Source organism: Octodon degus, unplaced genomic scaffold, assembly GCF_000260255.1.
Source record: "Octodon degus isolate 3935 unplaced genomic scaffold, OctDeg1.0 scaffold00137, whole genome shotgun sequence".
In the NCBI taxonomy this organism is placed as follows: domain Eukaryota; kingdom Metazoa; phylum Chordata; class Mammalia; order Rodentia; family Octodontidae; genus Octodon; species Octodon degus.
The window spans coordinates 3,605,393-3,628,708 of record NW_004524713.1 but is presented as its reverse complement, the minus strand read 5'-3'; the positions used below and the strand labels follow the sequence as shown (position 1 = coordinate 3,628,708).

Here is a 23,316-nt window from a genome sequence, read left to right as displayed (position 1 = left end):
GGCTGTACTCTCCATGACTCAGTTAACTCCCCAAAGCTCCACCTATGAGTGCATGAGAACTTGGGGGAACATAACCCTAACAAGTTGATGCCTAGTGGACATTTACTTCATAGCAACCATTCCATGTTTTTGTAGTCCTCAAGGCTGCAAAATAAGTCAGATTATTGACACACTATAAATAAAGAACCTGGAACTTGGGGGCAGTATAGCTAATAAATGGCAAAGCTACCTTTTTAACTTAGAGTTTTCTGGCCACAAAGCTTGCATTACTATGTTTTTGTTTATTTGTTTGCTTGTTTGTTTTGGTGTTACCAGGGTTCAAACTTAGGACCTTGTGCTTGCCAGGCAAGCACTTATTCCACTGCGTTATCTCCCTGGCCCTCCTGCATTATTCTTCTTCCACCCAGTATGGATCATCTCTTCAATGAGTTTGCTCCCTCAACACTCTATCCAACAAATCAGCAAATATTCATTATATGTTGCTGGGTGATAAATGAAGTCAGACTTTCAGTGTAAGCTCATTAGTATAAATTTTGTACTGCTCTAAAGTAATTTGAGTTAATTTCTATACTGAGTATGACCTGATCTGTACCTTCTCCTCTGAATGTCTCCCACTCACTCATAGGGAAAAGAGGGAAGAAAAGAGAAAGAAAGAAAGAAAGAAAGAAAGAAAGAAAGAAAGAAAGAAAGAAAGAAAGAAAGAAAGAGAAAACAGTCCCTGCAACCAATTCAATTCTTTTATTAAAATCTGTGTTTTGATTTGAGTCTCTGGAAATCCCAAGTAACAAAGACTTTTCTTCTTTAGTGAAATATATTTTTAATTTCTTCAAGGCAAGTAGTAAATTATTCACAGGGCCTTGTTCCTCCCCTGATTTTACAACACAACACTTTAAAATATGCAAAACATTAGATGGAAAGCCGATGTTGGACAGCAGGACTTGAGCGTTTGCTCAGCCCTCTCTGTTACAAAGTGGAGAAAGGGCGGAGGATGAGATTCCCTGTTGCTGAAACACCCGGTGCCAGAAACCACGTGAGCTCCTGGTCATGCCATCATTTCATTCTTGCATTCACGGAAAAGTACTTTTTTTTTTTTTTTTTGGAGATCCACCATGTTGAATGACATTTTTAACATCTGCTTTTCATAAAAGGTGCACACATAAACATTGGCTGCCCTATTTTAGTGTATTTATTTCTAGAAGATCTTCAGTAGTTTTTCTTAGTTTGTTAACCCTCAGAAAATTGAGCTCACTTGCTTTTATCAATTCAGATGATCACTATTTAGGTAAAAAAAAATATTTTTTTTCACAAACATTAGATTGGAGAGAATACTTCCAAACTGGCATTGAAATTTTCTTGTCACATTTTACTCCCTTATTCTTCCCTGCTATGTTGAATACTCATTTTAGCTCTAAGTGAACACTTTTTTTGAAAAGTCCTTATTTTATTATTATTTTAGTTAAACTCCAATTAATGGAGTTTTTGATAGCGCTGTGCCTCAACATGGGAAATGTCAACTAAATGAGTGTTGTAATTGTGATTGTTTTGACATTTAGCTATGTAAATATAAATAAAATAAACTTCAATATATATTAAATTTAGTGTTTTAGATTAGAACAAGGAAATATGCAGCTTTATCGGACCATTTTATTGTTTCCTAGAGAAGCTATGACAGTGTCTCTCTCCTAGTGTAGCCAAGGAAAAATACCTTATGAGGGCCACCTGTTGCAGTGGGGGAAGAGGAGAGTGGGGAAGCGGTGGTGAGCTGGGTGGACGTGCTCCAGCTTTGGATTCCTGGGTTGCCCGTGGATCCTTCTGCTTCTCAGCCACTGAGTGTCATGTCAGCAGGAAGCTCAGCTCTCAGAGCCTCCATTTCCTCTTCTATAAATAGTTATAGCACTTCTACTTCCTTAATGCATACTGTGAGGATTAAACAAAATAATGCATCCAAAGTGCCTAGCACACTGGCACCGAACAACGGTCATTGTTGTCATCAGCACCATTATTCTTGCTATGATCACTGTTACATAGTGGGACTGAGGAACTTGAGGAAGCATAACTAAAGCCATATCCTTCGATTCACTAGGTCAGTGGGAAGCACTCACAAGTTCACTTCCCTGTGTGGACATTTGCTTCCTCTTCTATGTACAAAAAAGGCCATAGATGTTATTCTTTATAGTTTTTTCCTAACATTGTGCTCATTAAGAAGAAAGGCTTTCGCCAACTCTTTAAGGTGTGCTGTAAGTTCATAAAGGCATAATCCCAAAATGAAACATGATCTTTGAACTGTCATGAATAGGGGGAGTAAATGTATTCACTTGGCTGTTTTGGCAGAAGGGATAGGAAGTTGAGGAGTAGAGTTGGTGGGAAAATCAACCACTAGGATATTCTCATGACATCTCCAAATTTTAGGTGACATCTACTAAATTAAAAAAAAAAATGACATGATTAATCTTCTCATGGAGGATGGTGAAGAAACAAATTGTGTATCTAGAATTATGCATAGGAAACTAACACTAACAACTTTGGTTTGTCCCTCTCAATATTTAGGGCCAAAGGGAACACCTTAGGGACTAGGTGTCTGTGGGACACACATCAATAATCTTGCATACATGTGAGGTAATAAAAGCCTGCCTGCGTAGAAAGATATGCTAATGTTTTCTGAGCTGAGATGTAGGCTAATGTGTACAAACATAGGTAGGTGCACAATATGCATGCATGTTCATGTGTAAGCTTTTAGGTATATTTGAATGTCTGTGTAATGCACAGATTGCTTTTAAGTGAGGACTCTTATTTTGTACCTATATGCATATGTTGGTGGGTCTATTCATCCCCCCCCCCACACACAGAGCTTTGGAAAATCTTCCCTTGGCTGAAAGAAAAGCTTAGAATAAAATCATAGGGCTTCAGAGTGATAGGACAAGGGTAACCACAGGTCTAAAATGCAGGCACACCAAACCACCTCTGAGACTCAGAGGTAAAAGGATCAGCTCCCACATCTTTCCCCATCTTCTGTGTTTCTGAAGCCTGTCTTGTTCCCCTTTGAGAGAAAAGGCTGAAAAGTCCCCTAAAGGATGGGAAGATGAAGGGAAGATGTGGGGTGAGGAGGCATTTTGCAGCAATACCCAAGTGGAAAAGCAACTCGAAACAGAACATTCTCTTAATAAACACGAAATTAAGTCTTAATAATGCAGGAGGAAGTCCGTTAACCCCTCTTGATCAAAGGTTTGCTTCTGCCAGCTCTCAGTCCAGAGGGAACAGGGCTCATTTCACCTTCTGGTTCACAGGCCCTAAGAGAGCCTGAGCTGGTGCTTGAATATTTATTTCCTCTGCCTCATGGCTCAAGCTTCTAGCACAGTCACTGAATCATTTACTTTTCCAGTACTTTTCAGTACACCTATCCTTTCCATGTTATATGCATCCATCCATCCAGCCAGCTCAAATGATAACTGAACATCTGCATTTCATCAGATACTCAAAGAAGCACTGGGAACATTAGAAAGATAAATCACAGTCTTTTTCCTTCACCCGACTAACATTTGTTTCTGGAACTCAAAGTGTAATAGGATAGAATGCCATTTCTAAGTCAGATCTATTTTGAGGGCTATGAAGTCTGAAGGACAGAACACCACATCCTGTTGCAATGTGGTGGAGGCTTTGTGTGAAAACCTACATGTGAGGGGCAGGGGAGATGGCTCAGTAGGATAAGTGCTTGACTGGCAAACGCAAGGATCTGAGTTCAATCCCCAGTTCTGCAAAAGAAAAAAAAAACCCTACATGTGAGTGTCTTGCTTAAACACAAGTCAAGTTTACCCAGGTCGAGCCTGGCAATGAACTTGGATGGTAATAGACCTTCCTGCTGGCAGCTTTCAGTCTTACTGATGAGGCAGACATATCAGTCAATAAACATGGCACCTCTAGAACATTGCTGTGTTTATTCATTAAACTGTTAGCCTTGATTATTTATTAAGCACATAGTATATGCTCATGTTGAGCTCCACAGGCAATGACAAGGGAACTATAAAAGGCTCCAGAGTACTCCTTTACCTCACAGTGCTTCTGCCTTAGTGCAAGAGACAGAATCAAAAATCAGCAGAAAAAAAGGCAGGTGATACATTACAAAATTAAAGGTGACAGTAGGCACCCATGGTAAGAGTTATTAACTGAATTTGAGTAAAGATAGAGAGAAAGCTCTTTTTTATTTTAGTAAGGATCTACAGGATGTACAGGGTATAGAGGATCTCACTTTGTAGATAGGATTTATAGTGATCCGCCTGTTTTCAGCCTTCCAAAGAACTGGGATTATAGGCATGCACCACCAAACCCAGTCTCTTTTTTTTTAATTAATTTTATTGAGAAACAAATAGCAATGAGACAGTTTCAAAACAGGATAGTAGGACAGTTACAATAATTAATACATGGCATATTGTTGTCTTTGTAGTAGTTATTCATAGTACAAGATGTAGACACGATATCCTGTCCAAACACTATTAGTACAAATCTTGCTTCTCATTGAATTAAGAGAAAGTAGCTGTATATCTGTCCTATTTTGTATATACAGATACAAAATGGTCCTTCATTTTTATCCCCCTTTTTCATTTATTTTTGTCAGAGATGGGCATGCCACTTGAAGATATACTCATAAGTGAAATAGACCAGACACACATGTGTAAACATCATATAGTCTCCCTAGTATGAGAATTCAAAAGAAGAAATACAAATAGAAATGTGTAACACAATTAAAAGGAAAGCAAGAACTTGAGGACTAGACAGTGAAGGGAGAGCAAGAAGAGCTACGAAACATGACAGAAGCAAAGCTGTACAGTTATGTGTACAAGATGGGTAAGGCAATAATCCTGAGAATCTTCAGAAGATTTTCACACGAAGTCTTAATTGCCATCTCAGCCTGCCCTGGGGGTGGGGCCAGCACAGCAGGCTGGGGTTTGAACCTGGCCACTGCATCTGCCTAAGCAGGCACTTTAATCCGCTGAGCTATTTGGCCACTCCTTGAAAACAACTCTTCTAGTATGGTTTATCTTAGGTGCCCCCATAGGGCTGTATAATAGTTAGCAAGAAGAAAAAATAAAGTAGCAGAGTCCCAAGAGTGAGAGAATTTGGGATCTGTTGGTAAAAGCTAGAGCACAACCAGACAGTGGTGCGAGATATACCTAGAGAGACTTTGTGCTCCACATTATCCTCAAAGATGTGAGTAGCCTTGCTCTCTGATCTGCATACCATTCTGAAATACCTTTCTCTTGACTAGCCATCTGATAAACTGAAAAGGTGTTCTTATATCCCTCTCCTCTAATAGAAGCAGAATGTATATATCAAGTGTGGTGTTATAAATATTTTTTGCAGACACTTGGACAAGAAAAGGGGGAAATCAATCTAATAATATATTTTATTCAACATAATATACCTAAAATACTATCATTTCAGTATGCAATGAATAGAATAGACTATTAGTGCGCGATGTTATATCTTTATACTAAATCTTTTGTTTTGTTTTGCTTTGAGGAAAGGTCTTGCTATGTAGTTCAAGTCATCCTTGAATGGACTATGTAGCCCAGGCTGGTCTTGAATGCATGGTGATCTTCCTGCCTCAGCCTCCTGAGTGCTGGGATTACAGGTTTATGCCACCATGCCTGGTATACTAGACCTGAATGTGTAGTTAGTTCTCCATGTCTGATTCATTTGTCACCCCAGTGCTTACCAAGGTACCCAGTCTATAAGAAACGTTCATTGCTTGCTTCCTGGTTAGAATACCTTGAACAAAGAAGGGGACGGTGAAGGAAAGGCACTGTTTTTCTCTGGGGGTAAGCACATGGCTGGAGAGAGCTCAGTAGATACTTAATGCTGGAGGAGGTTTGGAGGACTGTATGAGGTATACTGGGAGCAAAGGAGGGGCTACTAAGAGAAAATGACATTAAAATTGTGCACAGAGCCATATAGGGTTTCAAAAATCAGATATTTAGGGGAAGGATAGGATGGGACTCTTTCTGAGTACTGTGCTTTTTGCTATTCAACTCAAGAAGTCATAAGCATTCTACAGAGATCCCCAACTGCCCTAGGAAGCAGGCTTTGTGTCTTTGTGTCTCAGGAAGCTCTCAGGATTTTTGTTCTCTAAATTTTTATTCTCTTGAATTAGTTACATATAAGGATAAACATCATTTGCAGTTATCAAATAGTGATAGCTAACACATCTATTGTGCCTACTAGATATGAGGAAGGGTTCTAGCATTTTATGTCATCAACCAATTTAATTCTTATGACATCTTTGAGGAAGTGCAATTACTATCCCCAATTTACACATAAAAAAATAACTGAAGCACAGAGTTATTAACTCAACTAGTTTAGGTCAAGGCAGACTTGCTTCAGTCATCTGTGCCTATAAATGTGACTAAGAAGCAATTTCCTTCCTTTTTTTCCTTCTGTATTTCCACTCCTCTTTCAGAACTGAACCCAATGATTCATGTGTACTAAGCACAGTCTTTACCATTGAACCATACCCCTGCCCCCATAATAATAAGTTTGTAAATAGTGCACTGAAGCAGACATTTTCCTATAGACTTTACATATATTAATGCAATTATTCTCTTTAAAATCTCTAGAGGATTAGGAACTTTTTCCCCCTCTACTATAGATGATGAATAAACTGAGGAACAAAAGGTTAAAAATCATCTCTGTTAAAAATAATCTCCCACCTTAGCTCAATACAGAGTTAAGGCAGGGGATTAATGATCGAGTATTTTTAATTTTTTTTTAATTTTAATTTTATCTTTTTGAGATAGGATTTCACTATGCTGTTCAGGCTACCCTTGAACTCACTTTGTTATCCCAGGCTGACCTGAAACTCACAGTGACCCTTCTGCCTCAGCTTCCCAAGTGATGGGATAATACACATGTGCCACCATACCTGGTTAAGAATTTTTTGAAGTTTTAAAGTTTATTTTTTATTAGTACATGTTTGTAGTACATTATGATCATACTGATCAGGGGGATTTGTACAGGTATACAACACATCTTTATGCATTCTTTGTCTCTCTCCCCTGCCCCTTCTCCATCCTTTCTTCCTCTGACCATTTATAAAAGCTCTATTTCCGTTATTTTTCTATTAAATGCTTTTTATCAGCACATCTAGAGCTTCCTTTCTAATGTCCTATCAAGATATTTTGTTATCCAAAGTAAAAGTCAACCTACCTACATAGTGTTAGTAATCTATGTATGCATTTCCAAAGAAAATTTCATGAAGGAAATTATCTAAATTTGTACTATAACATCATATTTCTATTTCTATAACCATTCAACCAAATATCTATCTATCTATCTATCTATCTATCTATCTATCTATTTATCTATCTATCCATCCATCTATCTGTCTTCCTTCCACACAGTTATCTATCCAAATTCCCTTCCTATACTTTGTGAACATCCTTCCCCCTCACATCCCAAGCTGGTAACTTTACTCGTTGTGGTCTCAGAAACATAGTAATGATATATGAAAAACATTAGAAATTATACTTATCAAGTGAAAAAAATACATGAGTTGACTGTTTAGTCAATATTCATCACATGTCAACCACTGTGCTTTGTGCGAGGGCCAAACCCATGGTTACTGTTTTGCTTTGTTTTTTCATTTTATGTGTTTGGTACAGGGTCTCACTATGCAGTTCAGACTCATAGTGATCCTCTTATTTTCAGCCCCCCTCACCAGTGTTGGAATTACAGACATGTGCCACCATGCCCAGACTTGGTCGAGGTTCAGAGTGCCCTGAGCGTGGGGCTGGAGAGGCACGAAGCACTAGGGATGAACCCTAGTCCCTGCACTTGCTAAAGCAGATGCTTAGTGCACTGAGGTATCTTGCCAGCCTCCATGGTTAATATTGATAGCCCATAACTTGACAGAGCTAAAATTTTATTTTTACCTCACTATCTAAACATAGTTTTCTCTAGCTTTTTCTGTCTCTGAATTTCTACATCCTCATTATCTGCCTATCTACCCATCTATTTGTCTGTCTAGAAGAGTAGAGAAGAGGAAAAAGAAGAACTGAATTATGATGAAGAAACTGAAAACCTGGAGACAAGAATGTCTGTGTTAAATGCATCATTTTACGGAAAAGTCCAAACCTTTTTTAGGAGAGGGAAAGTGGGCTTTGTTGTAATGGGAAGCTGGGGACTCACATGGAGTGGTTTAGCCAGATCTGGATTCAGTGGCTGAGATCTTTTCAATGATCCTGACCCTAATGGAGTTTGGCATTTGCAATCACCTCTGGTCAGTGTCTCTTTCATTGTGGCATTGATTTTGAGGCAGAAGATAAATCGGGACAACTTTAATTGGAGATCCAAGGCTCTTTTCATCTCCTATATCTTGGTACCTCTTTCTCATGTCAAGACTCAGTAAGGATTCCTTATCTTCTGTCTTTTCCCATGCAGGAGAGGAGGCTTTGACCATGTATATGGACAAAAGTCACCTCGACAGGAAGTCAGGGAATGCCACGCAAAGTGTGGAAGCTCTGCACCAGCTTGCATCATCCTACTTTGTGGACCGTGATGGCACCATGAGGAGGCTCCATGAGATCCAGATATCAACGGGAGCAATCAAGGTACCAATTGTGTGTGCAGGAGTAGATTTTGGTTCCAGGTTTCCAAGTCAACCACATAGCAGAGCAGACGTTGTGAAGGTAGATAGGCAGATACAGCTTCTGGCTTTATGTGCATATAACTCAAGATGGTCCCTACTAACTGACTGACAAATGTTGTCACCTGCACAGAAACACCATGAGCATTGCTGTTGGGCTGGCCACATGCACTGATTCACCACAGCATACTGGTTATGGTCATGGCATAATTTTCACTAGTCCTTTCACTGACCTCTAAATAGCTGTCCTGTGTGAGTGGCTCCAATTCTCTTTCCAGCTGAAGAACCTGAGGCTTTTAATGAGTAAATGACTTTCCCAAGAACACATTGCTAGTGCTGCTAGATAAGTCATTTTTCAAACAGTTGGTTCTTCTCTTCTTTTTTTCTCTTTTTTTTGTTCATCCTGTTTTACCATGTTGGATGGAGCAACTCTGGACTTTACTATTTAGAAAATAGAGGCCTGCTGTTGCAGCTTGCTTGCTTGCTTGCTTCTTCTTCTTTTTTTGGCGGAACCGGGGATTGAACTTGGGCTCTTGCATTTGCCAGGGGAGCACTTATTCCCTGGCACCTGTTTCAGCATTCTGTTTAGGGTTACACAGCTAGAGAATAACTTAACAATGACCAGAGGGGCTGGGGAGATGGCTCAGTGGAATAAGCGCTTCCCTGGCAAGCGCAAGGGCCTGAGTTCAATCCCCGGTTCCACAAAGAGGAAAAAAAAAAAAAAAACAATGACTAGAGCTCCACACTCTAGGCTGACAGTTTCCAAACACTTTCTATAAAGTGCCACATAATAATAATAATAAATAGTTTAGTCTTTGTTGCCCACTGATCACTGTTATTACTACTTGACTGTCCTGTACAGAACAGAATCATTATGAACACAAATGGACTTTGTTGTGTTCTAATAAAACTTTATTTACAAGAACAGGTGAACAGGCACATTGTTGTTTAATGAAGCATGTTTCTCTACATCAGTACTGTCCAACAGAACATTCTAAGATGAACTAAGCACCCACGTCTGTGCTGGCCAAGATAGCTTGCATTCACTTGGGATTATAGAACTCTTGATAGAACTAGCTGCAGAGAAAGTACATTCGTAAGTTTATTTAATTAATTTAAAGTTAAATAGTCATGGTAGATAGAGCAGCTCTCGACCTTCAAGTTATTGCTTTAGACCACAGGGACTTTAAAAAGACTTCACTTAAAATATCATAAGTTCAATAACTACCTCTATAAGGAGAATGTGGGAGGACATTCTTAAAATAAGGAATTCTTCCTCTTGAGAGGCTTAGTGTGGATTTTTTCTATCTCAAGTTTTCTTAAACTAGATTACATCTTCATTTTGCTTCTCAGCATTCTGAATAAAATGGAGGCCTATTCTTACATTAAGACTCGCCAAGATGTCTTTAGGGAAACCGAGCATGTGGAAGGAAGGTCAACGGAGACGCAGGCGAATGAGTCAGAAATCGAGGACAAGAGCAGAAATGTGTGGGAGGGAGCAGGAGTTACTCGCAGAGTAGGAAGCAGACAGATAAATCAGACTGACAAACAAAGGACCAGCTCATCCTAGGAGAATTGCCTATGTTGGGGGGATTATGTTGTTAGGGAGCTCCATGTCCAGACATGGAGCTTTACAAAGCTATCAGAGTCAGGGAGCAGTAAAAGCCTGGTTTTCATTATCACCAAATTGTTCTCTCCCCACTGAACGGGATGCGGAATTGAGATATTGAGGCTCTGTCAAAAGGTAATCCTCTTTCATGTGTTGTGATAGTGTAGCCTGCCTCTTTAGGAGGAATTTCTCAGACAAATTGAGCAGAGGCCTCCCTACCCTAGCAGTCCTTATAGCAGTGCCGCCTCTCACACTCACTGTGGCCCTCGGACTTTACATTTCTTGCCACTGTCTGAAGACCCAACAGGCGAGGGCTTCCCTTCCAGCCCGACGTGTTGACTGCCAGCCACAGATGCACGTGAGAAGTTTCGCCCATTTCCCTTTCTACTTTGTATGGAATCTTTAGCAAGATGAATCAGTAATTTTAACTTTGACTCAGTAATAACCTGTTAAAATCAAGTACAAAAAACCCACAAAAAACAAAAAACAAACCCTCATGCTGTCACACAAAATAAAATAAAACCAGATTCCTCACAATGTATTTATCATACCCCCTGTTTTGAACATGAAAATATGATCTTATCTCACTGGGTGAGTGTGAGCATTTCCAGCATTTGCTGGACTGGGAAGGTGAGGCCCAGAAAGGGGAAGTTACCAGCCAAAGACTTAAAGCATGGACACAGGCAAGGAGGGGTGTGGAGCCAGTACTCAAGCTTGGTCTTGTACGCTGGATGTTGGCACTTCCTAGCAGGTGCAGGCATCCACACAGTGCAGAGTCACAGGAATCAAGGTGGCGAAGAGGCCTCTTAGTACTAAACCACTGTTATCTTGTGGATATTTTATGAATAGCTGTTCTTCTATGGTCAGTCACCTCAGGTTTTGGAAGACTTCAGTGGCACTCATTATGTTTGTTGCTGGAACCTCTTTTGGAAAATGGAAATAATGTCATTGTTCTTGCCTGATAATAATGCATATGTGCTCATTGCCATTTATGGAGACATTGGTACCTTGTAGCCTCGTCTTGAGCACTGTGCTTGTTCCAGGCACGTATGCTCATCATGTCTGTCTCACAACTGTCCTCAAAGACACTTGCTAGCTTGAGTTCACAAAAGCTTAAAAAATTAAGTAACTTTTTCATGTTGCATGGTAAATAAATGGCCTGACTGTGACTCAGGTGTGAATTTTCTGATCGCAGAGCTCATGCTTTTGAAATGTATGATCATGCACCAGGTTATTATTTCTCAGAATATTTACAGTGACCATGTGGAGTAAGAACCTGAGACAGGCAGCAGGCAGGTGGTTCTAGTCTAACCGAGCTGTTGTCCTGGCTGTTTTTTTTTTTTTTTTTACATTTAAGCATTGCCTCAGACATAGGCGGAGTGTTCAGGAAGCAGCCACGTACTCAGACAGAAGACAGCTCTCTGCTAAGGCATAATTCCTCAGGGTCTGCCCTGGATGACCACACCTGTCTCACACTTGTCTCTTCTGATGCCCACTCCAGGTCACAGAGACACGCACGGGGCCTCTGGGCTGTAACAGCTATGACAATCTGGACTCTGTGAGCTCTGTCCTTCTGCAAAGCACGGAGAGCAAACTGCACCTTCAAGGTAGGAAGCTGGAGGGGCAGGAAGGGCCCGGGCAGGAATGCAGCACTAATGGTGTTGGGCACAGAGGCCAGCAAGGGGCTCTGCTGGGAGAACGGAGGAGATGAAGAGCAGAAAACTCAATGAAAACTACACATGAGGAATTGGACATTGATGATACGATGTTGTGTGAATTTTACACATATAGGACACTGAGTTCATGGTTATTAATTAGTTTTCATTTAGCATGAGAATGTGGGCTTATCTGATCATTTTGATGAAAATGTCTCAACAGTATTATTTATAGATGCCCTAGACCTAATATATATTAAAGTTTCATATCATATCATATCATTGGAATTTTTGATTTCCAATGTGTTTTGACAGATGTTATTTGGTCCTAAGAAATAGAGAACATTTTATAGAATATTTTTATTTTCTGTAATTTTTCTTTCCCTTATTTATTCATCATGTATCATCTCAAATACATGTGCACACACAAACAGGCACATACTTTAAGCGGAGTTTACAAGGGCTAATGCTCACGACTGGCTAGGAGCCGCCATGGCATTCTCAGATGTAATAGTAAGAATGCAGCCATCAAACTGATTAATTTGTTGATATTTATAAATGATCATATCTATTTGTTGGCTGATGCACACCGAAGCCAAATTAGTTGCTCCAATTGTATTTATTACCTTAAAGAACAGCAATTTACCCCTTTTCTAATTTATATCATAAAAGCGAAGAGACCAGAGTAAACAACCAAGAATTTGGGGATAAATAGTATTTTTTAAGAAAGATGGCTTATAAAATGCAAAAACAAAACAAAAGGAAAATGAAACACTACAATGGGAACATCTCAGTGTTTCACAGGAAGATTAAATGATTTATGTTACATTCATCCAACATATTAAGCAAGTCCTGAAATGCTATTGATAAGCAATTTCCTAGAATAAAAGAAAATATTTTGGTATTAACAAATGGGAGGTTTATGATTGATTACATGGTGTGATCTCAACAAAAGAAAATAGATGGAGAAGTCAAAACAATACTTCAAGGAAATAGCCTAAGATGTTAAAAGAGGTTACTTCTGCCCAGTTAGGTTATACATCCTTTATTTTAGTTTCTAGTTCTTTTTCTACCTTTCCAAAATGATGATGTCTTAACTTTGTAGTCAGATAAAAATGACATGCTTTAACTATAAGCAGACTAAAAATGTGACCTTCCTGCAAGGTATATGATAAAGGTGATTCTGAACATCAGTGGGAGGAAGTTGGGTTGGAGTTGGCAGGTAGAGTGAAGCAGAGACTAATATGGCTTTTATAGTCTGGTTCCTTGGCAACTCTTTTATGCATGCACCTGCTACAGAAGATGACTGTAAAACATTGCTAGGAGTGCTAGATAGGGTCACAAGGCAGCACTGAATGAGAATCTCTCAGGGAAATTCAGGCCAAGGTAGTGGTTGAGAGTGAAAAACAGACAACATAACAGAACCTCAAGTGCCATGTATTAAAAAAAAATCCTTCCCCTTTATGTAAAGGGTAGGCAGAGTGGTTTGCTAATAGTGATAAGAAGGTGAATAAAGATGCAAATCTATCTTGGGGTTCCCAGGATTTTTAAGGTGGTTCCTGGAGCAACTTGGTGAAAGGTGATCCAGTGCTGGAAAGCAGGTTCAGCAGCACCTGCAGGTGTTCACTGCCTGGCTGCAGAGCTGAGGGCAGGGATATTTAGGAGCTAAACCTGGAATGCACTTGGTCGGATTTCCAGGACCTTAGTGTCAAGGAATTTGTGGAGATTTTAAGACAGGTTAGAGGCTGACTTTCTCTGAAGGCACTGAAGCTTAAGATCTGTAGATTCTTCACTTTTGTGCTTCATATTTTCTCTTTCTAAATGTATTTCACGTTCCATATTACATCTTGACTCTCTTCCCTTCAAAAGCAATTATTTTATAAGTATCTGTCCTCTCTCAAATTCAGACCTGACATTTCTTGCATGACCACAAACATGCTATAGCGCTGTCCTGATCCTTTAGAGCACTTGGAGGGCTGTGTCCAGGTTCAAGCATCACACCTTAAGATGAAAGTGGAGCAGTTCTGTGGTTCAGGAGGGAGGCATCCTGTGATAAGGAGTAAGACAGTCAGCTTCCAGTAGAGAGGGCTCCTCTGCAGCTACTTGAAGGGCTCTCTGCATGAAAGGTAGTTAGCTTCATTAATATGGGTATAAGGAGCCAAGCTCAATATAGTGGGAGGGGAGTTACAAGAATCGCAGCTTTTACTTCAGTGTAACATGGGCCTTGTTTTTCCTTCCTTCCTTCCTTCCTTCCTTCCTTCCTTCCTTCCTTCCTTCCTTCCTTCCTTCCTCTCTCTCTCTCTCTCTCTCTCTCTCTCTCTCTCTCTCTCTCTCTCTCTTCTTTATAGTGGCAGGAACTGAACTCAGGTCCTTGCACATGGCAGGGAAATGCTCTATGCCGGGGTCACATCTCCAGCTGTAGAACAGACCTTTCTCATGCTCATTCATACCTTGCCCTGGAATGACCTACTGAAGCATACAGTATCTCTCTTTTGTCTAAGAATTATAGGTAGATAGTGTTTGGTAGGGATGCTATAGAGATTACTTCAGCATTATTCAGTTGGGCTGAGTAATTGAAATAAATGGTTTTAAATTCTTCCCCATGCTGATTCTAGGACTTTATAAAAATGATGAATCATCAGGTCTTTGTTGAGACAATGTGCCAAATCCAATAGCAAATCCTGGGTGCATGAGCACAGATGAGTTGAATTCAACAAATATCTTTTAGGAATCCATCTTAGTAATGAGATAGGCAAAATGATAAAGTGGTGAACAAGACAGAGCAGGTTTGTGCCCCAAGGAAATATGCACTCTATTCTAGAGAAGATGGGATTGAAACAAACAATAAATGTAATGAATTTTAAAACTGAAAATATACGAGGGTCATAGGGCACCAGATTGAATGAGGATTTAACTTACTAGGGAGTCAAGGAAGTTTCCCACAATAAGGGATACTTGGGTTGAATAGAAAGATGTGGCATAGATACAGACGCTGACAGAAGAGTCTTTATGAAAGGGCATTTGAGGAAATTAAAGTCTTATGAGATTAAAACAGAGGATTCAGTGGTGAAAAAAACCCAAGATAATCCTTCAAATCCTGTGATGCCTCTGCAGCACAGTAATGAGCTGAGCATTAATTTCAGGGCTGTGGACTTCACGGAAGCATTTTAAAGAGGACGTGGCACTAGGGAAATATATTGGAGGACCCATTAGAGGCTAGGTGCAGTGCAGAGGCTGCTGAGCTCTCAGGATGAAATGTCAGGAATTTAAACCAAAGAGGCAGCAGTGGAAGTGCAAAGAATGAGACCCATTTTAGAGATGTTCAGGAAGGGCACTGAATTGGATGAAGTAAAAAGACCATGATGAATTTAGAGAATAAGATGTAGGGACTTAATAAAGGAAAAGCAGGTAAACATCTTTAATGGTTGATACACTGTGCCAACTGGAAAAGTGTAGATATTTAAGTAACTGAGCAGTTATACACCCGAGGTGTAGAGGACTGGCCTTTACTGCTCTAGGATGTAGTTCATCATTCAATTTGAGAATTTTTGAAGGTTCACTAAGCGACTCAGAAGGGAGCCAGGGTCCTTGCTTTGTAAGCATCATTGAACTGTGGGAGACGAGGGGACAGGGATAGCAGGGGTGCTGCACCCACCTGGTGCAAGGAGCCTGCACATAGTACAAGAAAGGAAAAGTGGCTTGTTCTCCCCCTTTTTTTTGCTTTTGTTGCTTTTGCTGTCTTCTGCCACCTTGAAATACTGCCTCTGTGCCATGCCACCCTGTGCTGGAGCCAGCTGACTGTGGACTGAAACTTCCACAAACTGAGAGCTAAAAAATACCTTCTGTTCCTTACACTTGGTGTTGAGCATTCTGTTTCAGCAATGAGAGAAAAGTAACTTAACATCTATGATTCATTGTCATATTAATATAGATAATGAGAGTAGGAATTGTAGGAATTCACAAAGGAGAGTAATTCATTCCATTTTTCTAGGTGCAAATGTCAAAAAAGAAAAAGATATCCAAGAAGCAATGATATTGTTCTGGTGAAAGACAAAACGAATAAGCTTCTTAAATGTAATTCAGGAGAATATCCAATGACTTTCAAGGGTTGATATTTATTCAGTTAGAAGTAAAAACTCTAAAAATCTAAACTTTGAACTATATTAAAATTTATTTTTTATCAAAATAAGCTATTAATAGACTGAAAAAGGAAACCACACAGCAGAAGAAAATATTTGTCATGCAAATGCGTGACAAAGAACCATTCTATAGCATTATTAATGAACCAAGATAAATGAGACAAAACTAGCCAATATGGTTAAAAAAAAAGAAGGAAGGAAGGAAGGAAGGAAGGAAGGAAGGAAGGAAGGAAGGAAGAAAGAAAGAAAGAAAGAAAGAAAGAAAGAAAGAAAGAGAGAAAGAAAGAAAGAAAGAAAGAAAGAAAGAAAGAAGATAAATGGCATTAGCAGGCACTTTACAAACAAGAATATTAAAATGACAAATAATCATCTGAGAAAGGACTCAACTTTTCTAGGTGTCAAAACATATAAAGCAACTACAGCCTACTATGGTAGCATGGTAATGATTATGGAAAATAAAAAAGGACCCACAAGACTAAGGCGTTACAATGTGAGCTGTGGGAACTTGCATGCATCCCTTATGGAATCATTAGTTATAATCTTGGCCATGTTACCTAAAAAATCTTTGTGTCATAGTCCAGTTGTTCCAAAGTCTGAAGATAAGCAAACAGAAATGTATCCATGTTCATGAAATAAGACATGAGTGATCATTTTAACTTATTCAAAACATCCCAGACTAAACACCCTGAAAATGTCCTCCCATCAATAAAAATGGACACGTTGTCATCCGTTCACACTACAAGCTGCCTTGCAGAATGACAAATAAATACTCTTTCATGAAACAACATGGAAGAATCTCACAAATGTGATACAAAGTAAAAGAAGCCAGACACAAAATGAGTTCATGCTTGGGCCAGAGAGATATCTTAGCAGACTAAAGCTGTGGTTCAATCCCTGGCACCACATGTCACACCAGCCCTGCCCCTAGGGCAGGCTGAGCTACCACAGAGTCCAGGCTTGGTGGTGCACACCTGTAATCCTAGCACTGGGGAGGCTGAAAACAGGAGGATCACTATGAATCTGAGCTGTGTAGTGAGACCTTGTAACAACTAAATACATTATAAAAAACAGCACCTTCTTATAGCTCAGTTCCCATACAGTTCAGAAATTATAAATAATAACTAATAATTGCAGTTCAGAAGTTCCAGAGAGTGTTCATTTGGGGGAGATTAATGGCAAAGAGGCTAAAGGTGGAAGAGAGACCTTCTGGAGGGCTTTGGTCCATTCTGTTTTTCAGTCTTAGAAGCCTGCTGTGGATGTGTTCATGTTGAAAATTCAGAGAGTATACAGAACATTTATATATTTGTATTTCTGTGCAGGTAGTATATTTGGTTAAACATTTCTTTAATAGTATTCTCTGTCCTGACATCTTCTGAAATGGGAAAGCATGATAAAGAGTGAAGTAAGGAAGAGGGAGGAGAGTGAATCCAGCTCAGCCAGCAGACAAATGGCACTGCTGGGGCTAAGCACACAGAGGCAGGATCAGACACAGTATGTTCAGTGCTTCTCTGAGCATGAAAAACTGGACCCAATTATTTTTATTAGCTTGACATTTGCCTGTTTATATTTTATTTATTTTCAGTTTATGTAAGTATGTGTGTGTGCATGTGTGTATTTATATTACATCTTAAATTTTCACGTGACTTCCAAGAAGAAGGTGTAGGTAACATCCTTGTTTTCCATGTAAAGACACTGGGTTTTAGAGAAAATAGTTATTATGGGATTGAGCTGAGGTTTTAACTTAGATCCCAGTCCTTAGAGCTCCTCCTTCTCAAGATGTTGCTGCTGTCTTGTCCCCTGCTCCTCTCCGTATTCATTTTAATGATGCTGGGAGCGGAGTTTTTGCAAAGGTTTATTTCGGTAGACTGAGGTTGTTATGAAAGGCACCCTAGTGACCTTCACCCTGTGGTTCTTCACAAAATGCTCATTGAAATGGCAAAACTAGGGCGAAATAGAAAATTAAAAAAGGAAAAAATTGAGAAGACTACAGATGAGAAAGGACCATGAACGTGATCAGAGGCTATTAGTAGTCATAGCAGCCACAGCTGAACTAGTGGTAATAACACTAATGGCATAATGATAACTTCTTAGTTTTCTACTCTCTCCACGAAGCCCATTGTGTGTTTCACCGACATTGTCACATAATTTAATCTAGTATCCATCTGGTGAAGTATACAGAGAGCAGCGCTCCACTTCAATAGTTCACTGATGTGGAAAAGGATGCAGCGAGAATAATTTTCTGAAATCTACAAATATCTGGAGGTTTTTTTCATACATTAGCTTTTTTATTTAGCCATATTAATTGAGCATCAACTATATCAATCATTACTTCAGGAAAGGGACAGAGAACAGTGAATAAGCTAATTACATCATTTTGGAGTTTATATTTAGTATTTTGCTATAATAGGAGCAGACACTTGATAAGTAAACAAAGAAACATTTTCTTTGTACACAGAAACACAATGAAGGAACAGACGATGTAGAAATCTGTAGTGCGTGGTAAAAATTCAGATTAGATTTTACTTTTGATCACTGAAGAAGCCATTGGAAATTTGGGCAAAGAAATAACTTATCCTGATTTACATTTTAAATGGGTCACTGTGGATTTTAGGTAGAAATGAATACTGAAAACAACTTCCAAGGACCCTAGAATGCTACTGTGGTTATCGAGGTGAGTGAAACCGTGGCTGAGACTGTGACAGCTGCAATGAAGGAGGATAGAGTGATTAAACGGATGAACACTTTTATCCAAGACAATACAGAAGTCATTGAAATGCTTGTGAAACAGAGAAGTCAAGGGTGACTTCAAGGTGTGATCTAAGCCATTGCAATGGTGGAACTGCCATGTAATTGATATGCTGAGACTCTGGAAAGGGCTGGTTTTGTTGGGATATGAGAAAGCAGAAGATGAGAAGCCTATTAAATATCCAAATGTAGAAGTCAAATGGGTGTTTGGAATGCGTGAAGAGAGAACTGGAAACATCAATTAGCATACAAATACTATTTAATGATATTGAATTGACAAGGTTACCTTGAGAGAGATATAGATGGAAAAAAAATTAAGGAATACAGTTATTGAGCCACAAATAATTTAATGCAGAAAGGTTAGGATGAAAGTATTATAATGAGATACAAGAAACAGAAGCTGAGAAATGACTTAGGAAGAGAGAACAGAGAGTGTAGTATTCTAAATATCAAATAGAGAATGTATTCCACTTGCATCAAATGCCATTGATAGAATAATTCACATAAAGAATGAGAACTGAGTGTTGGGAAATACAAAAGTCATTGGTGACCTTAGCAAGACATGTTCTAGGCCTGGCCAGATAGCTCAGTGGATTAAAGTGCCTGCTTAAGCAGATGCAGGGGCCTGGGCCAGGGGTTCAATCTCCGGTCTACCATGCTGGCCCCACCCCCGGAGCACCCTGAGACAGGGACTGAGACTGGGCATGGTGATGCGCACCTATAATCCCGATGCTGGGGAGGCTGAAAAACAGCAAGACTCGCTACAAACCTGATCTGTGTAGTGAGACCCTGTAGACCCTGTACTAAATACATAAAAAAAATAAAAAAAGAGATATTCTAATGTTCTAATGAGGTGACATGTTGAGTAGAATGAAGGACTTCAAAAGCACTGTTCAGATGCGTATTATAGCTAAAGTCATAATTGCAGAAGACAATGTAGAATGAAGTGATTTATTTTCTGTTTCAAACATAGAAATGAAATTCCTAGATGACTGTGGGATTATTCTGTGATACTTTGAGCAAGAGGGGTGATTTTAGGACCAATTAGAGCCATTTGCCTTAATTAGAAGATAGAAGAAGAAAAGATTGATCTAAGTTGTTATAATTCATGGGTAAGATAATGGGCACATGTTGTTGAACTTCTTTATTTTTATTTTGAACTTCTCGTTTAATTATTGTAGATTAAAGTTGCATGACTTCTCAGATTTTAGCATCTCTGAAATCTGAACATGTCTTATAATGTATAACATATGGTAGTTTAGTTGACAAGGTATTATTTTCTAATTGCAAAAAATAATGATATGCTTTAATGTGAATGGCATACTTAGATTCAATGCCATACACTATTTTTCTTGATGAAAAAGGAGTGAAGTTATTGGCCCATCATGTGTATAGAAGAGAAAGATGGGTAAGAAAACAGTGAATATGATCGTAAAGTAGGCAGTTTCCTCCATCAGATGAGGTGCTTACAGCCCTGTGCCAAGCCCTCAACCAGCTCAGCAGAGACTGTTGTTTGTTGTGAGAGCCTTTTCTTATTTTCACATTCAAATGCTCCATCCAGTTCTTCTATTGGTTTCAAGTGATTCTTCCTTCTTTATCTTTTCCTTCTCTCTGGCGTATTCTTTTGTTTTCCTGTGGCCCTGTTTGAATCCTCAGTTCGTTCCAGAGAAGGTTTTATTTTTTTACCACTTATGCACCTAGATTATCCATATCCCTCAAATGACATCCCCTCTCTTTTTTCGTTGACTTTGATGCATCTTCTAGTATCCAAGCTGAAGTTCCCTGAAGAGCCATTTTGTCACCATTCTCTGCCTGGAGCAGCCCCTGTTTCCTTATAGCCCCCTTCCTGGATAACAGCAATAATTACCCAACCAGCCTTCTTGATTCCAGTCTCCGTGATCCTGCCCTGTCCTGCCAGAGCAGCTACGATGGTCTCTTTATTATCAAATCAAACCCAGCTGCTGACTATTTAAAAACCCTTCATATCCTCTGTGGAGATTCTATATAAAGTTTAGATTGATTACCTACCTCTTCCTAATGTAACTCTTGCTTATCTTCCTGGTTGTTTTCTTTGGGGGGGAAGGGTTGGTAGGTTTTTAAAAATATTTTATTTTGAAGAGTAAAGACAAAATCAAAATTAAATACAAAAAAAGAGACAGAAATGGTACCATACAACAATGCATATGTTACAGATTTTCAAAATAAGAATAGCTAATTAGCAAGGGTTGTTATGTTATCTATTTTTATCATCAAATCTGCTCAGATTAACAGATATAGTTATGCAAGTTTGGGGAAATAATTGAATTTTGGCATTTGCTTTCATGAAATCTTAATTTTTTCTTGTCTTTTTTGTTTTAATTTATTTCAAAGAGGGTATAATAATTGATAAGACATTAGGAACAAATTTAGAAGACTAATGTGAGAGGCATTCAACCATGGGTTGTGCATTATACATTGCTGTCCTCAATGTAGTTGTTCAGATCACAAATGTCAGCAAAGAGAGTTAGTCAAGGTGAAAATTCTAAACATTAGTTACTATTTAAAAAAGAAAAAACTGATGGAAATTATAGGTACAATCATCTTAGCCATCCTGTATATATACTTGCATGTTTTCCCTCCTTCCTTTTTTCCCCTATCTTTTCTCCTTTCTCTCAACTTTTTATTCAATCCTTAAGTGCAGTTTCTTTCACTTTTAATACATCTGTGATAATTTTCAGGTTTTATTTATTCTCTCAGGTTCTTACACTGAGGAGACAATACAATATGTACACATGTGAGTCTGAGTTATTTAATTTATGAGTATAGCCTCTAGCTGCATCCACTAACCAAAATGCCCATCACCTGAGGAATGGATGAAAAAGATGTGGTATTTTTATACAATGGAGTATTACTCAGCTATAAAGAATGATAAACTTAAAGCCTTTATATTGAAGTGGATGCCACTTAAAGATATACTCATAAGTGAAATAAACCAGACCCACATGTGTAAATATTGTATAGTCTCCCTAGTGTAAGAACACAAAAGAGAAATAAAAATAGAAAGGTATAACACTTACCTATAAAGGATTCAGGTTTCTCTTTCTTTATAGCTGAGTAGTAGTTCATTATGTAGAAATATCACATTTTTTCATCCATTCCTCAAGTGATGGGTATTTTGGTTGTTTCAAAGATTTGCCAATGACAAATTGTGCTGCTATAAACATGGGTGCACATATATCACTATGGTATGAAGTTTTCAGTTCTATTGGGAAATGTAGACTGGTACAACTACTATGCAAAGCAGTGTGGAGACTCCTCAAAAAACTAGCACTGGGCATCCATTCAACCCAGGTTTTCATCGTGGTTTTGTCTTATTCCACTACATAAAATATACTCATGTCTATACTACTGGCCTATATTTTTTATAGGCATTCATTTTTAAAAAAAATAAGTTTCATATATGTATTACTCTCTCCATTTGTACAAGCTCTCTCCAATTCCAAATTTCTATCTTTCCCAAGAAAGCATTTATAGTCCCTGCTCACCAGCCTCCTAGTTGCCCTGACCTTCTTGTCTAGGACTTGCTATAAAACTGTAGAATCATCCTGTTTTTTAAAATGTATTTAGTACAGGGTCCACTGGGTCTCACTACACAGATGATCCTCTTGTTTTCAGCCTCCCAAATGCTGGGATTACAGAGGTACACCACCATGCCCAGTCTCAATCGCCATCTCAACACATCCCAGGGGTGGGGCCTGCACGGCATGCCAGGTGTCGAGCCCTGGTCCCCGTGTCACCCTAAGCAGGTTCTTTAATCCACTGAGCTATCTGGCTGGGCCAAAATCATCCTATATCTAAGGACTTCTCATAGTAGCAAAAATTCTTAGTATGAAAGAATCACCTCTTTGTAGCACAAAGAGAGCAGGATTTATAAACTGCTCAGAAAATATTTTCTGAATGAGAAAAATGATGAATGAACGAACAGGCTAATTAGCCCATAGTGAGGCTCCCACATTTGCTGTTAATATTTACCCACCTGTCTCCAGCATAGGGAATTCAGTGCTACCTGACAGCCACTCCCTGAGGACCAGCAGTATGCAGGCACCTGCTCCTCCTCCAAGAAGGCCTCTCCCTTCCTTCTGCATCGGGTGCTGTGTCAACCAAGCAGGGGTGATGCAATTAAATCCTCTAGTTGTGACCTCTTCAGAGAAGCCACCTGAGGTCCATTTACACTGTGGCCTTTGTCATTTTCTTCCTATACACAGAGGTTCTACAAGGGTTTCAAGAAAATGTTCTTGGTTGGAAAAGACTAGCTTAAGTACCAGTTCAACCCTTTGCCTGCTGAGAGAGCTCAGCCCAGTTACCGAAGCTTGAGAGAATATACATAGCCTGGCTTATTTTAAGCATGACAAAATACTAAGTATTATTTTTACCACCTTTATCAATATGTTGTTTACAAAACATTTGGTTTATTTATCTTTACAGCCTCCATGGAATATGTGTCTGGCTAATATCAGCTGCTCATTATATATACATATATATGCATACATATAT

The 23,316-nt window shown here is 39.1% G+C and overlaps 1 protein-coding gene across 1 annotated transcript in view; it reads left to right on the top strand.

Annotated features, from left to right (window-relative positions):
• Brinp1 (BMP/retinoic acid inducible neural specific 1) overlaps nucleotides 1-23,316 on the top strand; it is a 203,769-nt gene that overhangs the window by 131,899 nt on the left and 48,554 nt on the right. The window contains exons 4-5 of the mRNA XM_004641465.2: nucleotides 8,431-8,600; nucleotides 11,746-11,851. Coding sequence (XP_004641522.1) covers nucleotides 8,431-8,600; nucleotides 11,746-11,851 — 276 coding nt within the window. The remainder of the gene's footprint in view (nucleotides 1-8,430; nucleotides 8,601-11,745; nucleotides 11,852-23,316) is intronic.